General features: G+C 40.0%; 1 protein-coding gene across 1 annotated transcript; it reads left to right on the plus strand.

Annotated features, from left to right (window-relative positions):
* Positions 1-24: 24 nt before the first annotated feature.
* On the plus strand, positions 25-17,436 carry LOC306969371 (vascular cell adhesion protein 1). Its single transcript, XM_079564986.1, has 11 exons — positions 25-205; positions 520-780; positions 2,391-2,681; positions 12,804-13,157; positions 13,814-14,068; positions 15,272-15,427; positions 15,739-15,906; positions 15,981-16,208; positions 16,548-16,775; positions 16,868-17,131; positions 17,217-17,436. Exons 1-11 carry the CDS (start codon positions 154-156, stop codon positions 17,378-17,380), a joined length of 2,421 nt encoding a protein of 806 aa, XP_079421112.1. The 5' UTR covers positions 25-153; the 3' UTR covers positions 17,381-17,436.
* The last annotated feature ends 1,319 nt before the right edge of the window (positions 17,437-18,755 follow it).

Below are 18,755 nucleotides of genomic sequence, written 5' to 3' on the forward strand. Positions count from 1 at the left end.
ACAATCTGCTTTCCCTTCTGAGCCTCTTTCCAACTGACAACGGGCCCAGGTCATTCCCATCCAGAGCGGCTTCAGGACAAGCGCTGGCTCCACAGCTCAGCATCCTGAATCCTGGCACCCTCCTCTACCCATTTGATGGTCCTATAAGCCAACATGCCCCGCCACACAATGTTCGGCCCCCTCGTGCTTTTGACTGCGCTGCTGGGTAAGTAACACGTGCTTATAGGGTTATGTGAAGATTGAATTAGATTGTTCGAAAGGATATTCATTTTGCAGTTGGCACTTATTTTTAAAAGTTTTATTTTAAAGAAAAAAACTCAGCAGCATATTTTGGCATGTGACAAACTAAACTCACCTCATCAATGAGACGGGCAACTTTCAAATCTCTTTTACTTGATCTTATTTCACCAATTTGTTGATATTTTTGGGTGTTTAAGAGTAATACAGGTTTTTATTTCAAACACTAACTCTTTACTTTGTCTTGATCCATGTGTGTAAAACTACTGTATCTTTGCACAGACTGGTCCACTGCGTGCCCCCTGACTCTGCAGCCTCCTGAGGTTGTGCAAGCATTTGGTACATCCATCTCTGTCAATTGCACCTCAACAGCTGATGGTGACAAAGGCCTGTACTGGACTCTCGGCAGTGAAAAACAAGACGAAGGCAATTTATACACCATGTTGGAAATACCACGTATTGACTGGAATACATTGGCCTACTGCACAATTAAACTCAATGACAACCACGCGTGCAGTGAAATGCTTCAAATAAAAACTTACAGTAAGTACAGTGATGGCCAGTATTTAGCGTCAGGGCTTGACTTTAACATGAGCGATCCGACCAATGTGTCACTATTTTACTCTAACTACACATATGCCCATTTAGTGTAATACTATAATGATTCTGAACAGGTAAATTTGACTGTTCTGTCTCTCACTGTTTACAGCCTTGAAATAACATCGTAATAGGCTGGAAATAGTATCAATTTGTGTTAACAGGGGGATAATGCATTTTGCAGCTTTGTTTCTATATTACTAAGAAAATACTAACCATGCTTCCTGGTACTTTACAGCATTTATACTGTTTGAGGAAGGGAATGATTTGTTATATTACTACTATATATAATTAACACGCAATTACACTTTCAGGTACTATTTCCATCTTATGACCATGCTATTCCTGTGCTAGGCTTGTTTATTAGGCTACTATACTACTATAGATTTTGATGGATCCCGCTCCATAAAACCAAGATAGGACTGCATGATACGCATGACAAAAATTGCAATATTCACTAACTCTCAGTATGTTACATTACATTTCTAACAAAAATCCTTTATTTTATGTCAAACTGTGTCAAAAAAAGACCGAACCAAATCTAAGAAAAATGAAAACTGAATACCGTTATCTGTTATCAGTCAGTTTCACTCTCACAAAAAAAACCCTCAGTGATTCAACATGGTGTTTTTTTTTTATACAGGTGAAACTCGGAAAATTTGAATATCGTTTAAAAGTGCATTCATTTCGGTTATTCAACTTCAACTGTGAAATTAATATATGATAGACTCATTACATGCAAGCATTTGTTATAGTTTTGATGATTATGGCTAACATTTTCAAAATATTCTAATTTTGTGAGATTTTTAATTTGGGGTTTTTACAAGCTGTGAGCCATAATAATCAAAATTATAACAAATAAAGGCTATACATATCTCACTTCGCATGTAATGAGTCTGTCATATATTAGTTTCACAGTTTTAGTTGAATAACGTTTGCATGATATTCTAATTATATGACGAGCACCTGTATAGCTTTCAGTATCATTTTGAGTATTATGGCTCAGCTTGTAAAAATGGACTGTAAGCCATAATCATCAACATTATAACAAATAAAGGCTTGACATATCTGTATGTAATGAGTCTATATCATAAGTTTCACATTTTAACTTGAATTACAGAAATAAATTAACTTTTGAACGATATTCTAATTTTCCGAGTTTCACCTGTATTATGGATATTGCTTTATGGATATTGCTTGGTCTAAATTATTTTCAAACATCATAGCTTTATTTATATGGTAAAAATATATGGAAAAATGCAGACAAGAAAAGGAAATCCACCCATAACCCTCCCACACTCTTCACACAAAAGTAATGCAGACTGAAATAAAACAAGCCAAGAACAATAACAGCAACAATACAATAAAGTCAAACTATTCAGGAAGGCTGTCCAAGTCAGTTCAAAGTCACATTGTTGGTGCAGTGTGTCACAGGTCATTTGTCCATTGTTTTTGGCTGGTCTTTATCTTTCCCGCTAGGACAGCTGTTTTCTTCGAGTAAACTTTATAACAGTTCAAGTTTCTATCCTTGTTAATTGACTCTTTTTTTTGGACAGAGAAACCAACTAGTGTCACGGTGCAAAGTAATGGAATAAAAGGGAAACAGCTTGAGCTCAAGTGTGACGTCCGTGATGTTGCTGTAGTGCAGAACCTCACCATCACGTGGTACATGAACAACGACACAGTAGTGAACACAACGAACCATCTCCCAACCGGGGCCAATCTTCTAATGAATGTGTCGACTGCCCTGACCCGGCCTGTGCAGGACGCGGCGACTTTCACTTGTGAAGCATCGGAGTGGGGACCACAGGGACCTCTTTTTGTTTCAAGTGATACGTGGAAAATATGTGAGTACTGCGTCAATCAGAACGATGCCGGTGTAAATTCACAGTTGTACCAGAGATGTCTGTTGTGTAAAGCAGGGGTGTCGAACTCGTTTGGGTCGAGGGCCGAAATTCAGCCCCCACGGCGGGTTGCGGGCCGCATATATGAGGACTGTGGCCTCATAAATAACAACATCTTACACTTATTGCGCTTTATCAGCCTGTGTCACATGTTTCTCAAGTCATTATTCATTCAGTCCCCACTTGATGGCAGTAAGTTACTTACTTACAACCACCCTGGGGCAGACTGACCATTTACCATTATGCTGTTTATATCCTGATCTCTTATTATGTCAGTGCCTTCCCTTTTTAAAGGGATATTTCAGGATTTTAGACATAGGGCCTAATTTCCTAGTTATCCAGAGTGTTATTTTTTGTGTGATTCATGCACTTCTTATACTGTATTTGAAGAGCTTCGTGGCGCTACGCTAGTGCAAGGCTACAGCATTTCTATGGTATCAGCGAGCCTGCATTAAAAACAGTCTGACCCGCTCCGCAGTGCACCAGAGAAAAATCACTTATAACGCCAGACTAACCATATAAATGTTTGTGTCCATAGAATATTTTTTGGAATATGACTGAGCTTGCGTCACATGAATGATCGCATTTTGAGGGACTATTTTCTAGCAGATCACTCCGCCGCCGCGTAGCTTATACAAACACGAAGCTGATGCTGCTCAAATATATGTTCTTTTAAATGCAAAATGGTTAAAATTATCGACACTGTTATGGTAAATATTGAGACCATATTAAATAAAATCTGGAGAGAAGTTGTCGTGAGTCAAGCGTGCCGATTTATTGGACATGTGCACATGGAGACACATCAAGTACCGAGATACAAGATGCTCTGAAGCGCAGTTCAGAGCTCACAGTATTTATACACAAAGACAAACAATGATCATACGATTGTGGAATGCCCCCAATGGTGTAATGGTTCAGGTTGACCTAAGACATTCAAAAACGCTGACGAAGATGTATTAGACAAACGTCGCCAAAGCAAGGACACAGACACCCTGTCTCCAAATCGAGATAAGATGTACTACCCCGGCCACGCAGGTGTCCGAGCAGGTGTCCCTTAGCTGAAAACACTGTCTCTTAGCTGTAAACAGGGTACAGTGCGTACTTGTCCGTCGCTCATAACACATACGTAATGCAATTACAATGAAGCACATAATAAACGTATAATAATATATAATATACAGTTGGATTTCCAAAATTTCCATAACAATCCCCACTCTTGATTATAATAAAACTTTATTTTATTTTGATCAACATAACAACTAAAAAGTACTCCAAATAAGAATAAACTTTGACTATTGCTGATTATAAAAAAACAAAAACAAATACTGGTTAGTGCTCATCTCTTCTTTTGTAAAGACTAATAGTTCTGTACACTGTCCCCGTTTGAATAAACAAAAAACAACAACAGAACTTTCACTTTCTTGTAAGAAAATCACCAACCTAAACAAAATTAGAAATACAGATGTCAGATCTTAGGGGAATGTCAGCGACTGAGATGCATAAGATAAAGGAGCTAAATTCCTGAGTCAGAGCTTACAAAAACAAGAGTTTGTGTGTAACCAACAACTCTAGATGATGATGTAATATGGACAGGATAATAATATGGCCAAATTTATCACGCTATGTTTATGGTCTATAGGGTGATATGTTAAACCATTTAACTGAATTGTAATTTATTTTAGTACCCAACATTAAGATCTAGTTCTACAAACACTTGGCTTTTATGTTTTAGTTACAAACTGCTATTCTTCAGCAAACTGAAGACAAAGTGGACGATGCCACTCTTCAGAAGGCTGAAGACTCAACGTGCTCCCCTGAAAAGGGAGTGTCGTCGTCTCTAGCGTCCGGAGTCATCATGTTCAGATGTGAGTTACCAGTCAGTGTAGACGTGGTCTCAGTGAATCTTGTGACACTGAGAGATCTGAATACAGTTCGGAGTATTTGTGATCGTTGGAGTTACCCGAGGGCCTCACTCTCATCCAGCGTTGGCCCAGCGCGAAGCCTAGACCAGGTCCCACGTAGCACCTAGCGCCCACGCCTTAGTGTTTCAACGCAGGAGGTCGCGGTCGTGCCAACCTCGTCTTCCTCGTCCCCCATCCCAGGAAAGTCAGGGCACTCCCCGCCGCTTTCACAAGGGCCAGGGAGAACGTCCAGAGGCGTTGGAATGGTCCCCAAGTCCAGACGAGCCAGGCTGGTTGAGTCCGTGATCAGGAGAGCATGCAGTCAGCGTGTCGATGTCCAGGTCTTCCACCGTATCATGGAGGGCGGTCTCTGCAGACCTCGGCCCAGCTCCAGTTCAGAACTGGTTTCACATTTTGAGTACCGATTCATGGCATAGTATTATTTCAGATGACCTGCTAATCAGAAAGCAGAAAAAGGTTGCACAGCAAAAAACATTACCAAGAGTAGGCCTATCTGAGGCCGATCTGAATACGACATGCTGTTCTGCCGTTCTGCTGTTCTTCTGTAATACAGTGATTAATATTCTTTACATTGTCATAATTGCCAAATTCATAATTTGTCATACTGTGCTGATTAGCTGGTTTAAACTGCATTAATACATATAGACACTAACAGTAGATTTCCAAAAGATTTTATACCTCCACAATACACTTCAGAACTCAAATTTCAGATGACCTTTATATTTGTTCTGAACATGCTGAACACACTCTGAGAACAAGTGGGTAATATTCTCAAGTATCAGGACTAAATTCAATGAATTTGCTATATAAGATATAACATCTTGGCCATTACTTTATCAATTTAAATAAATTGGTAAATTTCTATAAATTCAAAAATACTATAAATTAAAATATAGTTTTGGGCATTAAAAAAAATGTGACTTGTTTTTGCCTGTTTAAACCCCGGTATTTTGTAAAAAAGGCCTCAGTTGTTAGGCTTTATTGATAAACAATGTTTTCAGTATGTTATGTCCCTGACACAAAGAAATAAAGAAACAAGTATCTTACCAAACCGCACAATTATCGTGATCCATCATTAGTTTCTTGCACACAAACCATGGTTTCAAATAGGCTTCTCATTCTGCATATTGGTTCTGTGAGTTTTGAACTGTAGTGATCCCTGTACGGTCTGAGAATAGGGACACAGAGAAAAAACAAAAACAAAGAAAACATAGACAAAACAACATTCTTTTCTCAGATTTGTGACTCTGTAGTCACTGCTGCTTCCCGGCACCTGTTAAAAACCTGGAAATTCAAAATCCAATACCCACATAGATGTTTACCATAGTGTTCTGTCCAAGTCATAGACAAGACAAGACAAACATGAAGTTATTAGTTCAGCCATTCACATTCACTCAAACAAAACCTGTGTTAGTAGCATGCTTTAGTCCAGTCAAGTCGTCAACTCTTCACCAAATACTCACCTTTTTCCCAAGCACATGTGCCATTACTGCCATATGGAATAATAATCGTTTGTATAATTCACTATGTTTGGGTCAGGAAGTTGTCCTGTCATGTGATCACATTTCCCAAAGAAAAAACAAACAAAAAAAACAAATAAAAAAAATGAACACATTTGGTACAGGCCTTCGCAAAGAATTCTTATCAAGAGGTTTGGGTCAAGCTCAAGTTAATCAACAGAGTTTGCAACAATATTTTTTACACGATGTATTATGTTTAGTTCACGTATTTATCTTTCACAAGCGAGCCAAGTAAATTTACTATTTTATTATTAATCTCTGTTGTTGTTGTTTTTTTTTTTTTTTATTGTTTGTTTCTCCATTGTTTGTATTATTTTTACGAAACATGCATCAGTCTTATTATTATTATTTTTAAGTTATCGTCTTTCAGATATTTCCTCAAAATATATTTTAAACGTTCTGTTTTTACTTTGATCTTTCAGACTCTTTTGTGCAATTCAAACTATTTAACCTTATTTGCATACATTATTTTCCCTTCTGTAATTTATCATTTTAAATTGAAATAATACTTGTTTATTTCCTGTTTTGATTGTGTTATTCTTTTTTAATATAGAGCATATCCAAATAGAGATTTTGTCACCCTGTTTGCCGCTGTTGCTGTTGAGGCTGCCCTAGTAGCAGGCGAGATAGACAAGGACAGAGCCTGAGAGAAAATAGGAAAAAAGGAAAAAAAGTTTGTTGTCTGCAGACATAGAATTGGCCAAAAAGCTGAATGAAGAAAGGACAAATTAATTTCAACTCATTTGTCACTATTATTTCCAGACGAAAAAAAAACAAACAAAAAAAACAGAAAATTTAATGAGTGAGCTCACAGTAAAAAAAAATCTACATTTTTTCTTTTTTTTAAATCAAAAAATTACTCGAGGCGAAATTATTGAAATGCATAATTAAATCTGGCAATTATCCTGACTTAAAAGATAAATAAATAAATACATAAAAAAAAAAAAAAAAAAAATTCTAAATAATAAAAAACATGCCAGTGCCTCAGGCTACCCTTTAATTGAAATGGAGATGACCTACAATCCAACAGGTGTTGAGGTCAAACTATATAATGTATTGCTTGAGATCTCGGCCAGTCACTAATTCAAACAAAATTACCCTATAGTAATAATAAATAATAACCCTGTACCCCAGAATTCTCATAAACCACTTTAACCCGTAGATTAGAATAAAAAGCAAATGTATTCACTAAAATGAGACTCAAGACTAAAGCTTACAACCTTTAACACGTGTAACAGTGTCTTTACGTTATAATTCTATGTTCATGACATTATCTATTAAAACATTTTGTAAGAGCTATTTAGCTATAGCAGTGGTCTGCAGCATTGTTTCGGTCAAGGCCCCCCAAACCTATGGTTTGTGGACCCCCACACCTCACTACATGCACCGGAAAGTGGGTTTGATTGTTTTTTTAGAGTGGGGATTGTTTTGCTGTCATTGATTCTGAAATTTTAATTTAATGTTGCAGACCTCTGCTCTAGACAAATTGTGGTACCTATAAAGCAGAGCATGTTGAACAAGCTGGTGTCTGTAGCAAAGCGCTTCTTCATTGCATTTTAGCATGTGATTGACATGTGCTGGACTTTGGAGTTCAATGTCTAAAGGTGTAACAAAACATATCTCATGAAGAGCTTTCTAAGTATCATGTGATTACCTCTCTTGCTGCTCGCGACCAGGCTTTCTTTTTAGGCTTTGAAAATGCAATATATAATTGGGAACATGGTAAGTAAAAATACTGTTCTTGTTGCGCATCTAGGGACAATGTAAGGGCAGAAAAATGATTTCCCCAATAAAAATATTTAGTGACCAGCGTGTCTACATCACACTGACCCCACGATCAATCAAACATATCTTCTAAATCAGATGACAGACCCAAAGAGCATTGCAAATCTACCAAATCTCTGAGCTCTGTATTGTCATTAAAAAAACATGTGTCATTAAGTTATTGATCATGGGAATTGGTGATAATTTCCAGTAGAAATGATATTGGGGTACTGATGCCTCTGCATACAGTCCCATAAACAAATTGTTTGCCAAATCTTCCTTACTTGCAACTTTTAACCCATCTGCTGTGGAAATCAGTGAAAGGTCTAATTTGCACATCAGATCTCGACCCAATAGGTTGACAGGACATAATGTGGACAATAGGAAAGAGTGTTTGAATGGCTCGCCTACAGAGTCATAAAGTTTGAGTGGTGACGTGAACTGCTCCTTGGTTGCTGCCCCTGATGCTGCTAAAGAGTATGTGAACCTACCGCTCATCTTTGGTTTTTGCATTAAGCTAGACATTTTGACCACAGAATTTGTGGCGCCTGAGTCCACCATAAATTGAACATTTTCACCCTCTATTTCTAAGGTGTACTCGGGAAAACTATTTGTAACTTTAGCCATTAATGCATATGTGTCTGTTAGAGGTTTGTCTTGCTTTTCAAGATGAGCAATAGTTTCAAAAACAAGTTGTGTAGTGTGTGTCTGCTCGTTACCCATTTTTGAGAGCAAGGTTTCTGCCGCTGTTTCCTTGGCGCTCCCGGACCCGTTCCCCTCCTCCATACCTAGTCAATCCGACCCATTCTGCCCCCTGTGGAAGTACTCGTGATGTTGTCCAAACAGCTCTTGTTGTTCTCCTTGGGCCTTGGGACAGTCTCTGATCCAATGGTCGAATGCACCACACTTAAAACAGGCACCAGTGTTGTTATTAAAGTGACCATAATTGCGTTGGCCCCTACCCCTGTAACGTCCCCCATTTCCCCCGCGTCCTCTGCCTCTGCCATTAGGACGTTGGTTGTACTGGAACGGGTTCTGGGGACCATATTGGGGTGTACCTGATTGTCCATTCGCTGCAAACAGGGTCAGAGTGGCCTCATGTAGTTCTTTCTCACGCTTCGCGCTGCTGGCCCCCTGCTTCTCCATCACAACGTTAAAGGCATGTCGAGCGTGTCTTTTAAGGTCATTCAATGTTGGCTCATCCATCCCCCCGACATAGTTCTTTTGGATCACTTTACGTACCTCTGGAAGTAGAGTTCGAATAATGGCATGGCAGAGATGGATCTCGTAGAGGCTGTCAGCTGGACCTCCGTTCGCTGGGCTGGTCAGCCCACTGTGTATATCAAAAATTTCAGTTAACCGTTGAATATAATCATCAGATGGCTCATTAGGTCTTTGTTTTACTGTGGCAATTATGGACATATCGATCTTCTGAGGAAACTTCTCTTCAATTTCTTTTCCTAAAGTGTCCATAGCATTTAGATAAGCAGTGTCTCTGTCTTGGTCAATTTCTTTTGATCTGAGCCCAGCTTCTGGAATTTTGCTGCTAATTTTTGCAAAGTCAGTGGCTTTCATACTTGAGCTCAGCATGCGTCTAACTTCAATACCGGAGGGGCGATATTCTCTACAGAAAACATTAAATTCTTTAGCATACTTGGGACCATCAACAACAGGGTCAGGCAGGAGTTTTGCAGCTCCCTCCACATCCGCAAGACTCCACGGGCGGTACACAAGCGTTGGTCCGTCCGGTCCGGCCACCTCTATCATCGGAAACGTTGTTGTGGTGTTGGTGTTGCGCAGTGGCCCGCTATGCCAGTCTTTTTTAACTGTCGGTTCTCTTTTCTTCTTTGGTATTTTGAGTGTGGTACCTGAGGCCGCAGCAGTTTCTGTCAGTTCATTACTCAGTGGTGTTGGCTCGTCTTCTTCTTTTGTGATGTCTTCTGGGGGTGTCGCGTTCATGTCGCTGAGCTGCGCTGGTCTCTCGGCGGGCTCGGCAACGGGTTGGGGTCGGACATGTTGGCAGGAGTCGAGGTCCCAGTCCAGGTGCACCGCGGAAAGAGGAGGCAGATCCTGAAAGGGATACAAAGAAGAGACAGCAGTATTTTGCTCTCGAGCAGAGGTGTGTGTCCTGGCGCCAGTGCTAACTGTAGTGTTACTAGGGTTCATGTGCGTGTTTGTGTATGAGTTGGTGCGATAGGGCGGTGGATTTCCGTCCTCATTCACTCGCGCTCTCACATTCAGCTTATCTCTCTCACTCATGGCCATTGGCAATTGTTTACATATTCTCTTTTTCTCTCGGGCCCATGCTTCTTCTTCCCATACTTTTAACCATTTCTCGTGATTTCCCAGTGTTTTTACCGTTTGTGTCGAAATACTTTTAGATTTTAACAGTTTCTCTTTTTCTTGTTCTAAATTTTCCCTTAATTTTTTAAGCTGGTTTGTACTCAGAGATCCCCCCGCTGGAAAACCAAATTGTGCTGTCCATACTGCAAGACACTCTACACTTTCATTGCCATGTTTACTTTTCATAATCAGGGTAATTGCTGTCTCCGGAACCTCACACACACCGCTCCTTGACTGCCCTTTCCCCATTACCTAAATGGGCGTACGTACGCTTTTCCAATATCCACCAAAACAAACTACGCCGAGACGTCTCTACGACTGTTGCCAGTGCTCCAAGCACTTGCTCCACCTGGTAATCACTACTTTGAGGACTCTAACCTCAGTAAGGGACACTGAAAGTGGACTCTAACCACTTGTTTATTGGATGACCGTCCCTACAAGGTGGACTCTAACCACCTTACACGGGGGACTCTAACCACCCGTTACCTTCCTAGGTGAGCGTGGATTTAGGCCCAGCCCGGCAGTGTGCAAAAACTTAGGTTCCCAAGAAACACCATAAACGTAACCCCAGAGGAAAAATGGCACGGACGCAGGACAGACTAAACACTATCGAAGGTTACACTGAGCACAAAACATCAGCCAAAAAATATAAGTTCTACTAAAATCGGGACCCTTAAACACACGGTTGAATCAGACAACAACTCACCATTATTTCGCAGATTCTTTAACTTAGTGGCGACGTTTTCCCACGGAGTGACACAGTCCTCTCTCTCCAAATTGCGAGGCTTGAGGCTGAAAGAAAAATTAGGCTTCCATGTGGCCAACACTGCTCACTACGTGAGGAAAAAAAAAATCGCTCAAAAGTTTTGCCGACAACGCCAATTGTTATGGTAAATATTGAGACCATATTAAATAAAATCTGGAGAGAAGTTGTCGTGAGTCAAGCGTGCCGATTTATTGGACATGTGCACATGGAGACACATCAAGTACCGAGATACAAGATGCTCTGAAGCGCAGTTCAGAGCTCACAGTATTTATACACAAAGACAAACAATGATCATACGATTGTGGAATGCCCCCAATGGTGTAATGGTTCAGGTTGACCTAAGACATTCAAAAACGCTGACGAAGATGTATTAGACAAACGTCGCCAAAGCAAGGACACAGACACCCTGTCTCCAAATCGAGATAAGATGTACTACCCCGGCCACGCAGGTGTCCGAGCAGGTGTCCCTTAGCTGAAAACACTGTCTCTTAGCTGTAAACAGGGTACAGTGCGTACTTGTCTGTCGCTCATAACACATACGTAATGCAATTACAATGAAGCACATAATAAACGTATAATAATATATAATATACAGTTGGATTTCCAAAATTTCCATAACAACACAGACATTTATATGGTTAGTCTAGCGTTATAAGTGATTTGCCTCAGGTGCACTGTGGAGTGAGTCAGACTGTTTTTAATGCAGGCTATCTGATACCGTAGAAATGCGCTAGCCTAGCACAAGCCCAGCGCCAGGAAACTCTTCAAACATAAGAACTGCATGAATTACAAAAAAAATATCTCCAGAAATCAGCAACACTCTGGATAACTAGGAAATGAGGCCTTATGTCAAAAATCCTGAAATACCCCTTTACTTTAAGATGCCCCCTAGTGGCTGGAGTGGGCAAACTGGTAATGTAGTTAAAAATAACCATATGGTAAAAATATATGGAAAAATGCAGACAGCCCACTCCGCACAGGAATGGGCTAGAGACTTACTCCTTTTTTTACATGCACAGGAATTGCTCCTCAAAGGGTCATCTCACGGGCCGCATGTGGCCCGTGGGCCTTGACCTTGACACATGTGGTGTAAATTTTCTTAGATTTTCTTAAAGTAGTCATTTGTTCTGGCCTGTTTTAAAGGTACACCGCGTAGTATTTTGGACAATGCTGTTGCTATCAGCGCAAAACCTTCTCCCAATGACCAGCTCCACACAGAAAATGCTATTACTGCAGTGGGTAATCAAAGAATGGATTTTGGATAAGAACTTAACATGTTCTGCTGACTTTACTCGACATCTCCATGGCAACGAGCTGGAGACGTACCCACTCCCGGTAGAGTTATAGTCACGTCGTAGGACTGCTGGGCCGCTTACAGCAAAAGCACATGTTTGTTTGTACATTTATGAGGCATTTTTCATTGATGAAAATATCTGTCATAAAATAAATGCTTGTATTTCAATTCTACATGGTGTGGCTTTAAAATAGACAAAACAGCCGTGTAAAGAGAATCATCTGTGCTTTCTGAAGTGTGGCGCTAATTGAAGTCCGTAACTTTGGATTCTACATACAAAAAACAATGATTTAAAGATTGAAATTGTTTTTTTGATCTTGTTAAGTCGTGATTTTTATATTTATCATTATATTTAAGTCCAATGTTATTACGCCTAGTCTTTTCCAAATATGCTAAATAGAAAAGTGTAAAAAATTCTACATGAACTTTTGACACTATTCTGCCTTGTCTCTGTAGATGCTCCAAAGTTTGCGGAAAATACATACGACATACATCTGAATGACGGTGATGAAGTGAGCTTAAGCTGCGACGTGATGAGCAGCCCTCCTCCTCACTACAGGTGGATCAAAGATGGAGTCACTGTCTCAAACAATATCAGCTTCAACATCAACCGAAGCCAAGTGAACGAGAACACGACTTTAGAGTGCGAGGCGTCTAATGATCTTGGGTCGGATAAGAAGACATTTATTGTCACTGTGCCGGAAACAACAACACCAACTCCCATAATAATAACAACAACAATAACACCAACAACAGCAGCAACAAACACAACAACAGCAGCAGCAGCAGCAGCACCACCAAAATCATCAGGTAAACACAATCCAATACAGGTGTAATACAACATCCTTATATGGTACAGAAAAGTATGGACAATCTGAATCGAAAATGAAGTTTGGTCACTCCAAATTAAAGCATGAGTAGGGTTTACCGAGCGCATTTTCTCCCAAATCTAAAAGCTTTAAGCCTATAGGCCAGTGCCTCATTTGAAAGCTAAGACCTACAAAACTGATCTAAACGGATCTATTTCCTCGTGTTGTTGCCGCATTGTCATCCCTTTTTTTCCCATTTTTTCCATCTCATTTTTACCCATTTCTTGTTGCTCTTTTGTTGCTTTTTTATGCCGTTTTCGTCGCTATTTTCAAGAAGCTTTTGGATATGGGTGAAGCCAAACTAGAGAAAATGTGCTCGGTTCAGGTGGGGCTTAAGAGGTTAATTATTGCATAATAAAAAATGATTGATGGCAGTTATAATATTGATTTATTCACTCTTACAAAGCTGTCTAGTCAGAAAAGTAGAATGAGCCTCCACACTGGAATTGTATGGCTTAATCCGAATACATAAAGGGCACTCTCTAATCTCTATAGGCTCACTCACTCACGACCAAAATCCAAGTGCCTGTCCCCAATCAAGTCCAAATTAGAAATGTATTTACATATTTTTTCATTGCTTTTTTTTCTGAATTTCAGATTGCCCAGTAACAATAGCTCCAGATAAGATACTGGTGAAAATTGGCGACCCGGCTTCATCCAACTGCAGCACAACAGAGACAGACGCTGAGGGACTCGGCTGGGAGGCGACTACTGACGGCATAGGCTTAACTCCCGTGACTCACTTAGAGTGGAGGGCAAAGGAAGTGAAAGCCTGGATTATAACAGCGAAATGCTTCATAAATCTTCAAAATGGATCCCAATGTTCAAAGCCACTGGATATCACCGTCTGGAGTAAGTGACCGAAACTAACAATTTACCTTGAAGGGGCTAGGTTCAAGTTGGTCATTTTATACTCGCTACTGCCACCTCAGGTCATACGTGTAACTGCACCTTCTATATTAAGCTCATGCATGACGGCACTTCGGACCCGAATTAACACCTTTTTGAGTAACAGTGCAGGGTTTTAGAGGCAGTTGTGGTGAACAGGTCTGGGCTCATTCTACACATTAGGACATTGCTGGGGTATGTAGGGGGAGGAAAATACTTAATTTTAACATTTTCAAACTCTGTATAGTCCCTTTAACCCAGTGTAAAAAACATGAATTCCCTCAAAACATAGTGTTTTCGTATTGATAATGGCTGGAAAATACACTATCCCTTGTTATGGTCACCATGCAATCTCCATATGTTATACTGCGTCTTAATCCCCACCTTAACAAAGTGCATTTTCTCCAGTTCAGCTTTTATTTACTCAAATCTAAAAGGTCACAGTCTATAGGCCTCATTTGAAAGCTAATACCTACAAAACTGATCTACACTGATCTTTTTCCTCACATTCTGGCATTTTTGTCCCTTTTCTTTTTGTTGCATTTTCATCACACTTTTTTGTCTCCTTTTTGTCCTTTTTCTGTTATTTTGTGTTTGCATTTACATTTTTGTCCCTTTTTCCATTTTTTTCCTCCACTTTTTTGTCAGTTTTCTGTTACTCTTTTGTTGCTTCTCTTGTTGTATTTTCGTCACACATTTTCATCCCCTTTTTTTGACGCTCTTTTGCATTGTTCGTCTTTAGTTGATCCACCCTTGTTTAGGTCTAATTTTGTTGCTATTTTGACTGAAGCTTTTAGATAAGGGTAAAGCCAAACTGGAGAAAACGTGCTCGGTTCAGGAAGGGGTTAAGAGATTAAGGCAATCTATAGAGTTCGGGAAATTCCACAGTTACCATGGTGATTCGCCACCTTTGCAGCTGTTACTAAACATTTCCATTGACTAACATTAGCTAAAAACGGTATAAAAAGTGGAGAAAAGGCCGTGGAACAACTACATTAGCTGCTAAGTTAATACTGGTAAATACATCTAACTCACTGTGGTGTTTTAATGTAATGAATAACTACAGTATTGTAACTTTTGAAATCTCCATTAGTTTACAATTGCTGCTAATCCCATTGCGCTTAGCGATATGACATCACATTCCCAAACTCTGTTGTGTTTTTACAGAATCTCCAGACGAGGTGCGGGTCTCTCCAACAGACAACAGTCCAATGGAGGAAGGCAAACCACGCGGGCTGAAATGTGACGTCTTTAATGTCGCTCCTGTCAAGAAGGTCCAACTGAAGTGGTATCAGAATGGTAAACTGGTCCACACAGACAGAGGTGAGTAGTTATAAGTTTTTACATTTACTTAAGTACCTGAGTAATGTTTTTGACGTAACTGTACTTCTTAGAGTAGGGTTATCATAGTTGTTTGAGTAATCAATGCCACGATAAGGTAGTTTCTCTTTCCACTTTGAGTACATCTGTTGAATTTGAACTCAGATCACACTTGTCCATTCAAACAATTACTCAGTGCTCAATTAGTACTTTCACGAAGTATTTTACCCTTACTTTGGCATGTTTTTTTGTTCATTGTACTTGAATAAAATGATTTGAAGCTAACCTTGCACTTTCTGCCCATCTGCTCTTAGACAGCTTCCAAGAATCAAATGCAACCCTAGCCAATGTGACCTCCATTTGGGAACTGACTCCAGAGAAAGACCACAACGGGGCGAACTTCACATGCGAGGCCGAGCTACTTCTGGGACAAGAACACAACCCAAAAGCTGTGTCCAAACCTTACACCGCCAATGTTCTGTGTATGTTTTTTTGTTTTCATAGCCTTTATTCAGCGCTGATAGCTGTACCTACATCACGTTGCTTTTTATTGCAGATAAACCTCGTGTGACATGTCCGGAGAGATATGCGGGTAGAGACTTACTGTTGGACGCAGTGCGATGTGAAGCCGATGGCAATCCTGCTCCTGATATGTATTGGTACTACAAGGACAAACTGGTCAATTCTACCAAACCTCTGACAAGAAGTGAATCAGGAACATACACAGCTGAGTTTAAAAACGACTTGGGCAAAACCAGGGCCGATGTTAAGATCATCGTTGAATGTAAGTCCAATGTTCCTTTTGTACTGGAGCTAAGGCCAAACATTCATTTTACTCACTGCCAAACATGGCGAGTCTGGAATAAATACATAACTAAAATAAGTAAATGAGCAGTAGTGGATAACCTGCCTTCAGTCAAGTGTTTTTTTCGATTGTAGACCTTTTTATACCTAGATTGCTCCTGATTTGATCTAAGTCTGGTGGCACTTGGAAGGTCAAATATTATATGAGATGGTACTAGTTAAATGTGAAATGTAAATCTTTAGTTATGTATAAAATCCTGCATTTAACTTTGTCTCATGTTAACGTCCTGTGTCTCTTCTTGTCTTAATATGTTTACAGACGGCCCGTCATTCTCCTGCAATGACCACTATAATGTGACAGAAAATTTTAAGAGTGGATCTGAGTGTGAACCGGAGGGAATACCAAAGCCAACATCGGTTTGGTCTAAAGATGGCAAAGTGATTGATTTACCAGAGACTTGGAAGAGACTGGACAGTGGACTATACTCCATCGTAGCCACAAACATACACGGACGAGCCAATCACACACTGAGCATCAATGTTTTGTGTAAGCTGTAACATAAAAGGCCACATGGTGATATTTCACAAAATATTATAGACGTTTTTTTTTGAGTGTTCACTTTTATTATTTTTTTATAGATATGCCTAAGTTTTCAGAAGAAGCCATCACAAAAGAATTCAACGAGGGGGAAAATGTTACCTTGGAGTGCAGCGCTGATGGGAACCCTCCTCCTCTGCTTCACTGGAAAAACCCTAAAGCTGCAAACGTCCATGTGAGCACCAGGGGGCGCCTCAGTTACGTCCTTGTCTTCGAAGCCACGTCTTCCGACGCGGGTCTTTACAGCTGCACTGCCACGAATGAACTTGGGAGCGTTTCAAAAAATGTCACTTTGATGATAACAGGTACATGCCCTATATCAGGCATCAGTGATGAGAGTCATTTAGCCAAAAACTGCAAATCTGATTTTTTTTTTCTTCTTTTTTGCAGGAAAAACAAAGGCTGTCCATCATATAATCTTCATCGTTATAGCTGTTTTTGTCCTCTTTCTCATCTTCATCGCTGTTCTGATTTACCGCCACTACAGGAAGAAATCTGGACATTATGATGTTATTGGCCTGTCTGACATTTCCCCACTGACTCCACGGTCATAGGTTGTTTAGGGGGAAAAAAAAGCCTATTTATTTGTGAAATCCTGTATGTGTCTCAAATGATACACATTTAATACATTGCGTATAACTGACCGTATAGACCCTGGGCATAGGCGACCCAGGCTCTGCTGGAGGCAAGATCCATGCCAGTGACAGCATCACCAAGTTTCAATCATAACTTTGGAATGGAAAGATAGAGACTTGCGGTCTTTTGTGTCAGAAACCAGTCATCTTTTTTACCTTTCAAGCTTTCAAGCCTTGTCTTCGTATGCCTCAGAGGAGCTGTGTATATTGTTGCAGTGAATGTGTAATCTTACCTAGGGCACCATATTGGCTTAGCCCGCGGCCCTAATTGACATCCTGGGCCTGCAATTTGACGTAACGTAAAGTGACATTAAATAATTTGTACATAAGTCTAAGTGATCAGAATCCCTGGTGCCATCACTTTGACCAATGGGACGAGCTTTTCTGTGAACCTGCCAGGTCCGATCAGGAGGGGAGGGAGCTTGATTGTTTACGTTTAAAATTTCTCTCTCACTCCTTATTTCGCAGTCGTACAGACAACGTGTGGTGATTGTGTGATGCAAAACAGTGGTTCTCAAATGTTTCACACAACCAGGAAAAAAAAAACATCTCAGGAAAAAAATAAAGGTCTTAAAGGGATATTTGACAAAGGGCCTCATTTCCTAGTTATCCAGAGTGTTGTTGATTTCTGGATATATATATATTTTTTAATTCATGCAGTCATTATATTTGAAGAGTTTAGTGGTGCTAGGCTAGTGCTAGGCTAGCGCATGTCTATGGTAACTAGTAGCCTGCATTAAAAACCTCATCATCGGGTAGTCCTCTAAACGTTGCCACATCTGATTTGTAGAAAGCTCCTTTGTGAATTCCACATATAGTCATGCCGGCCGCAGGTAAACAAACTACTGTAGATCCGATAACCTAGCAGATCACTCCGCCTCTTCGTAGCTTACAACCAGGAAGCTGATGCTGCTCAAATATAAGTTCTTTTAAATGGAAAATGGTTGTATTTCAAAAAATATTCAGTCAACACAGACATTTATATCGGTAGTCTGGTGTTATAAGTGATTGTGCTTGGGTCAGACTGTTTTTAATGCAGGCTACTAGTTACCATAGACACGCGCTAGCCTAGCACTAGCCTAGCACCACTAAACTCTTCAAATGTAAGGACAGCCTGAATAATAATAATAACAAAAATATCCCTTTAAAATGTCCTAAAATAAATCTAAATCGGACAATATTATATCTAAATTTTTTAATGAATCAAATCTTAAATAGTAAATTATCAGGAGTACAACGTGGAGAGCAGAAGCCAATGTCCCTGTGTTGAGGAATTATTTAATTTTGAAAGTGT

This window comes from Gobius niger (genome assembly GCF_951799975.1).
Source record: "Gobius niger genome assembly, chromosome: 10".
NCBI classification, from domain to species: Eukaryota; Metazoa; Chordata; class Actinopteri; order Gobiiformes; family Gobiidae; genus Gobius; species Gobius niger.

What these genes read in the sequence shown, in the direction of transcription:
- LOC306969371 (XM_079564986.1), top strand. Translation starts at nt 154, where the DNA reads ATGCCCCGCCACACAATGTTCGGCCCCCTCGTGCTTTTGACTGCGCTG. An exon ending in GCTTTTGACTGCGCTGCTGG is followed by an intron (nt 206 to 519) that starts GTAAGTAACACG and finishes ATCTTTGCACAG; the next exon opens with ACTGGTCCACTGCGTGCCCC. An exon ending in TGTTAAGATCATCGTTGAAT is followed by an intron (nt 16,209 to 16,547) that starts GTAAGTCCAATG and finishes ATATGTTTACAG; the next exon opens with ACGGCCCGTCATTCTCCTGC.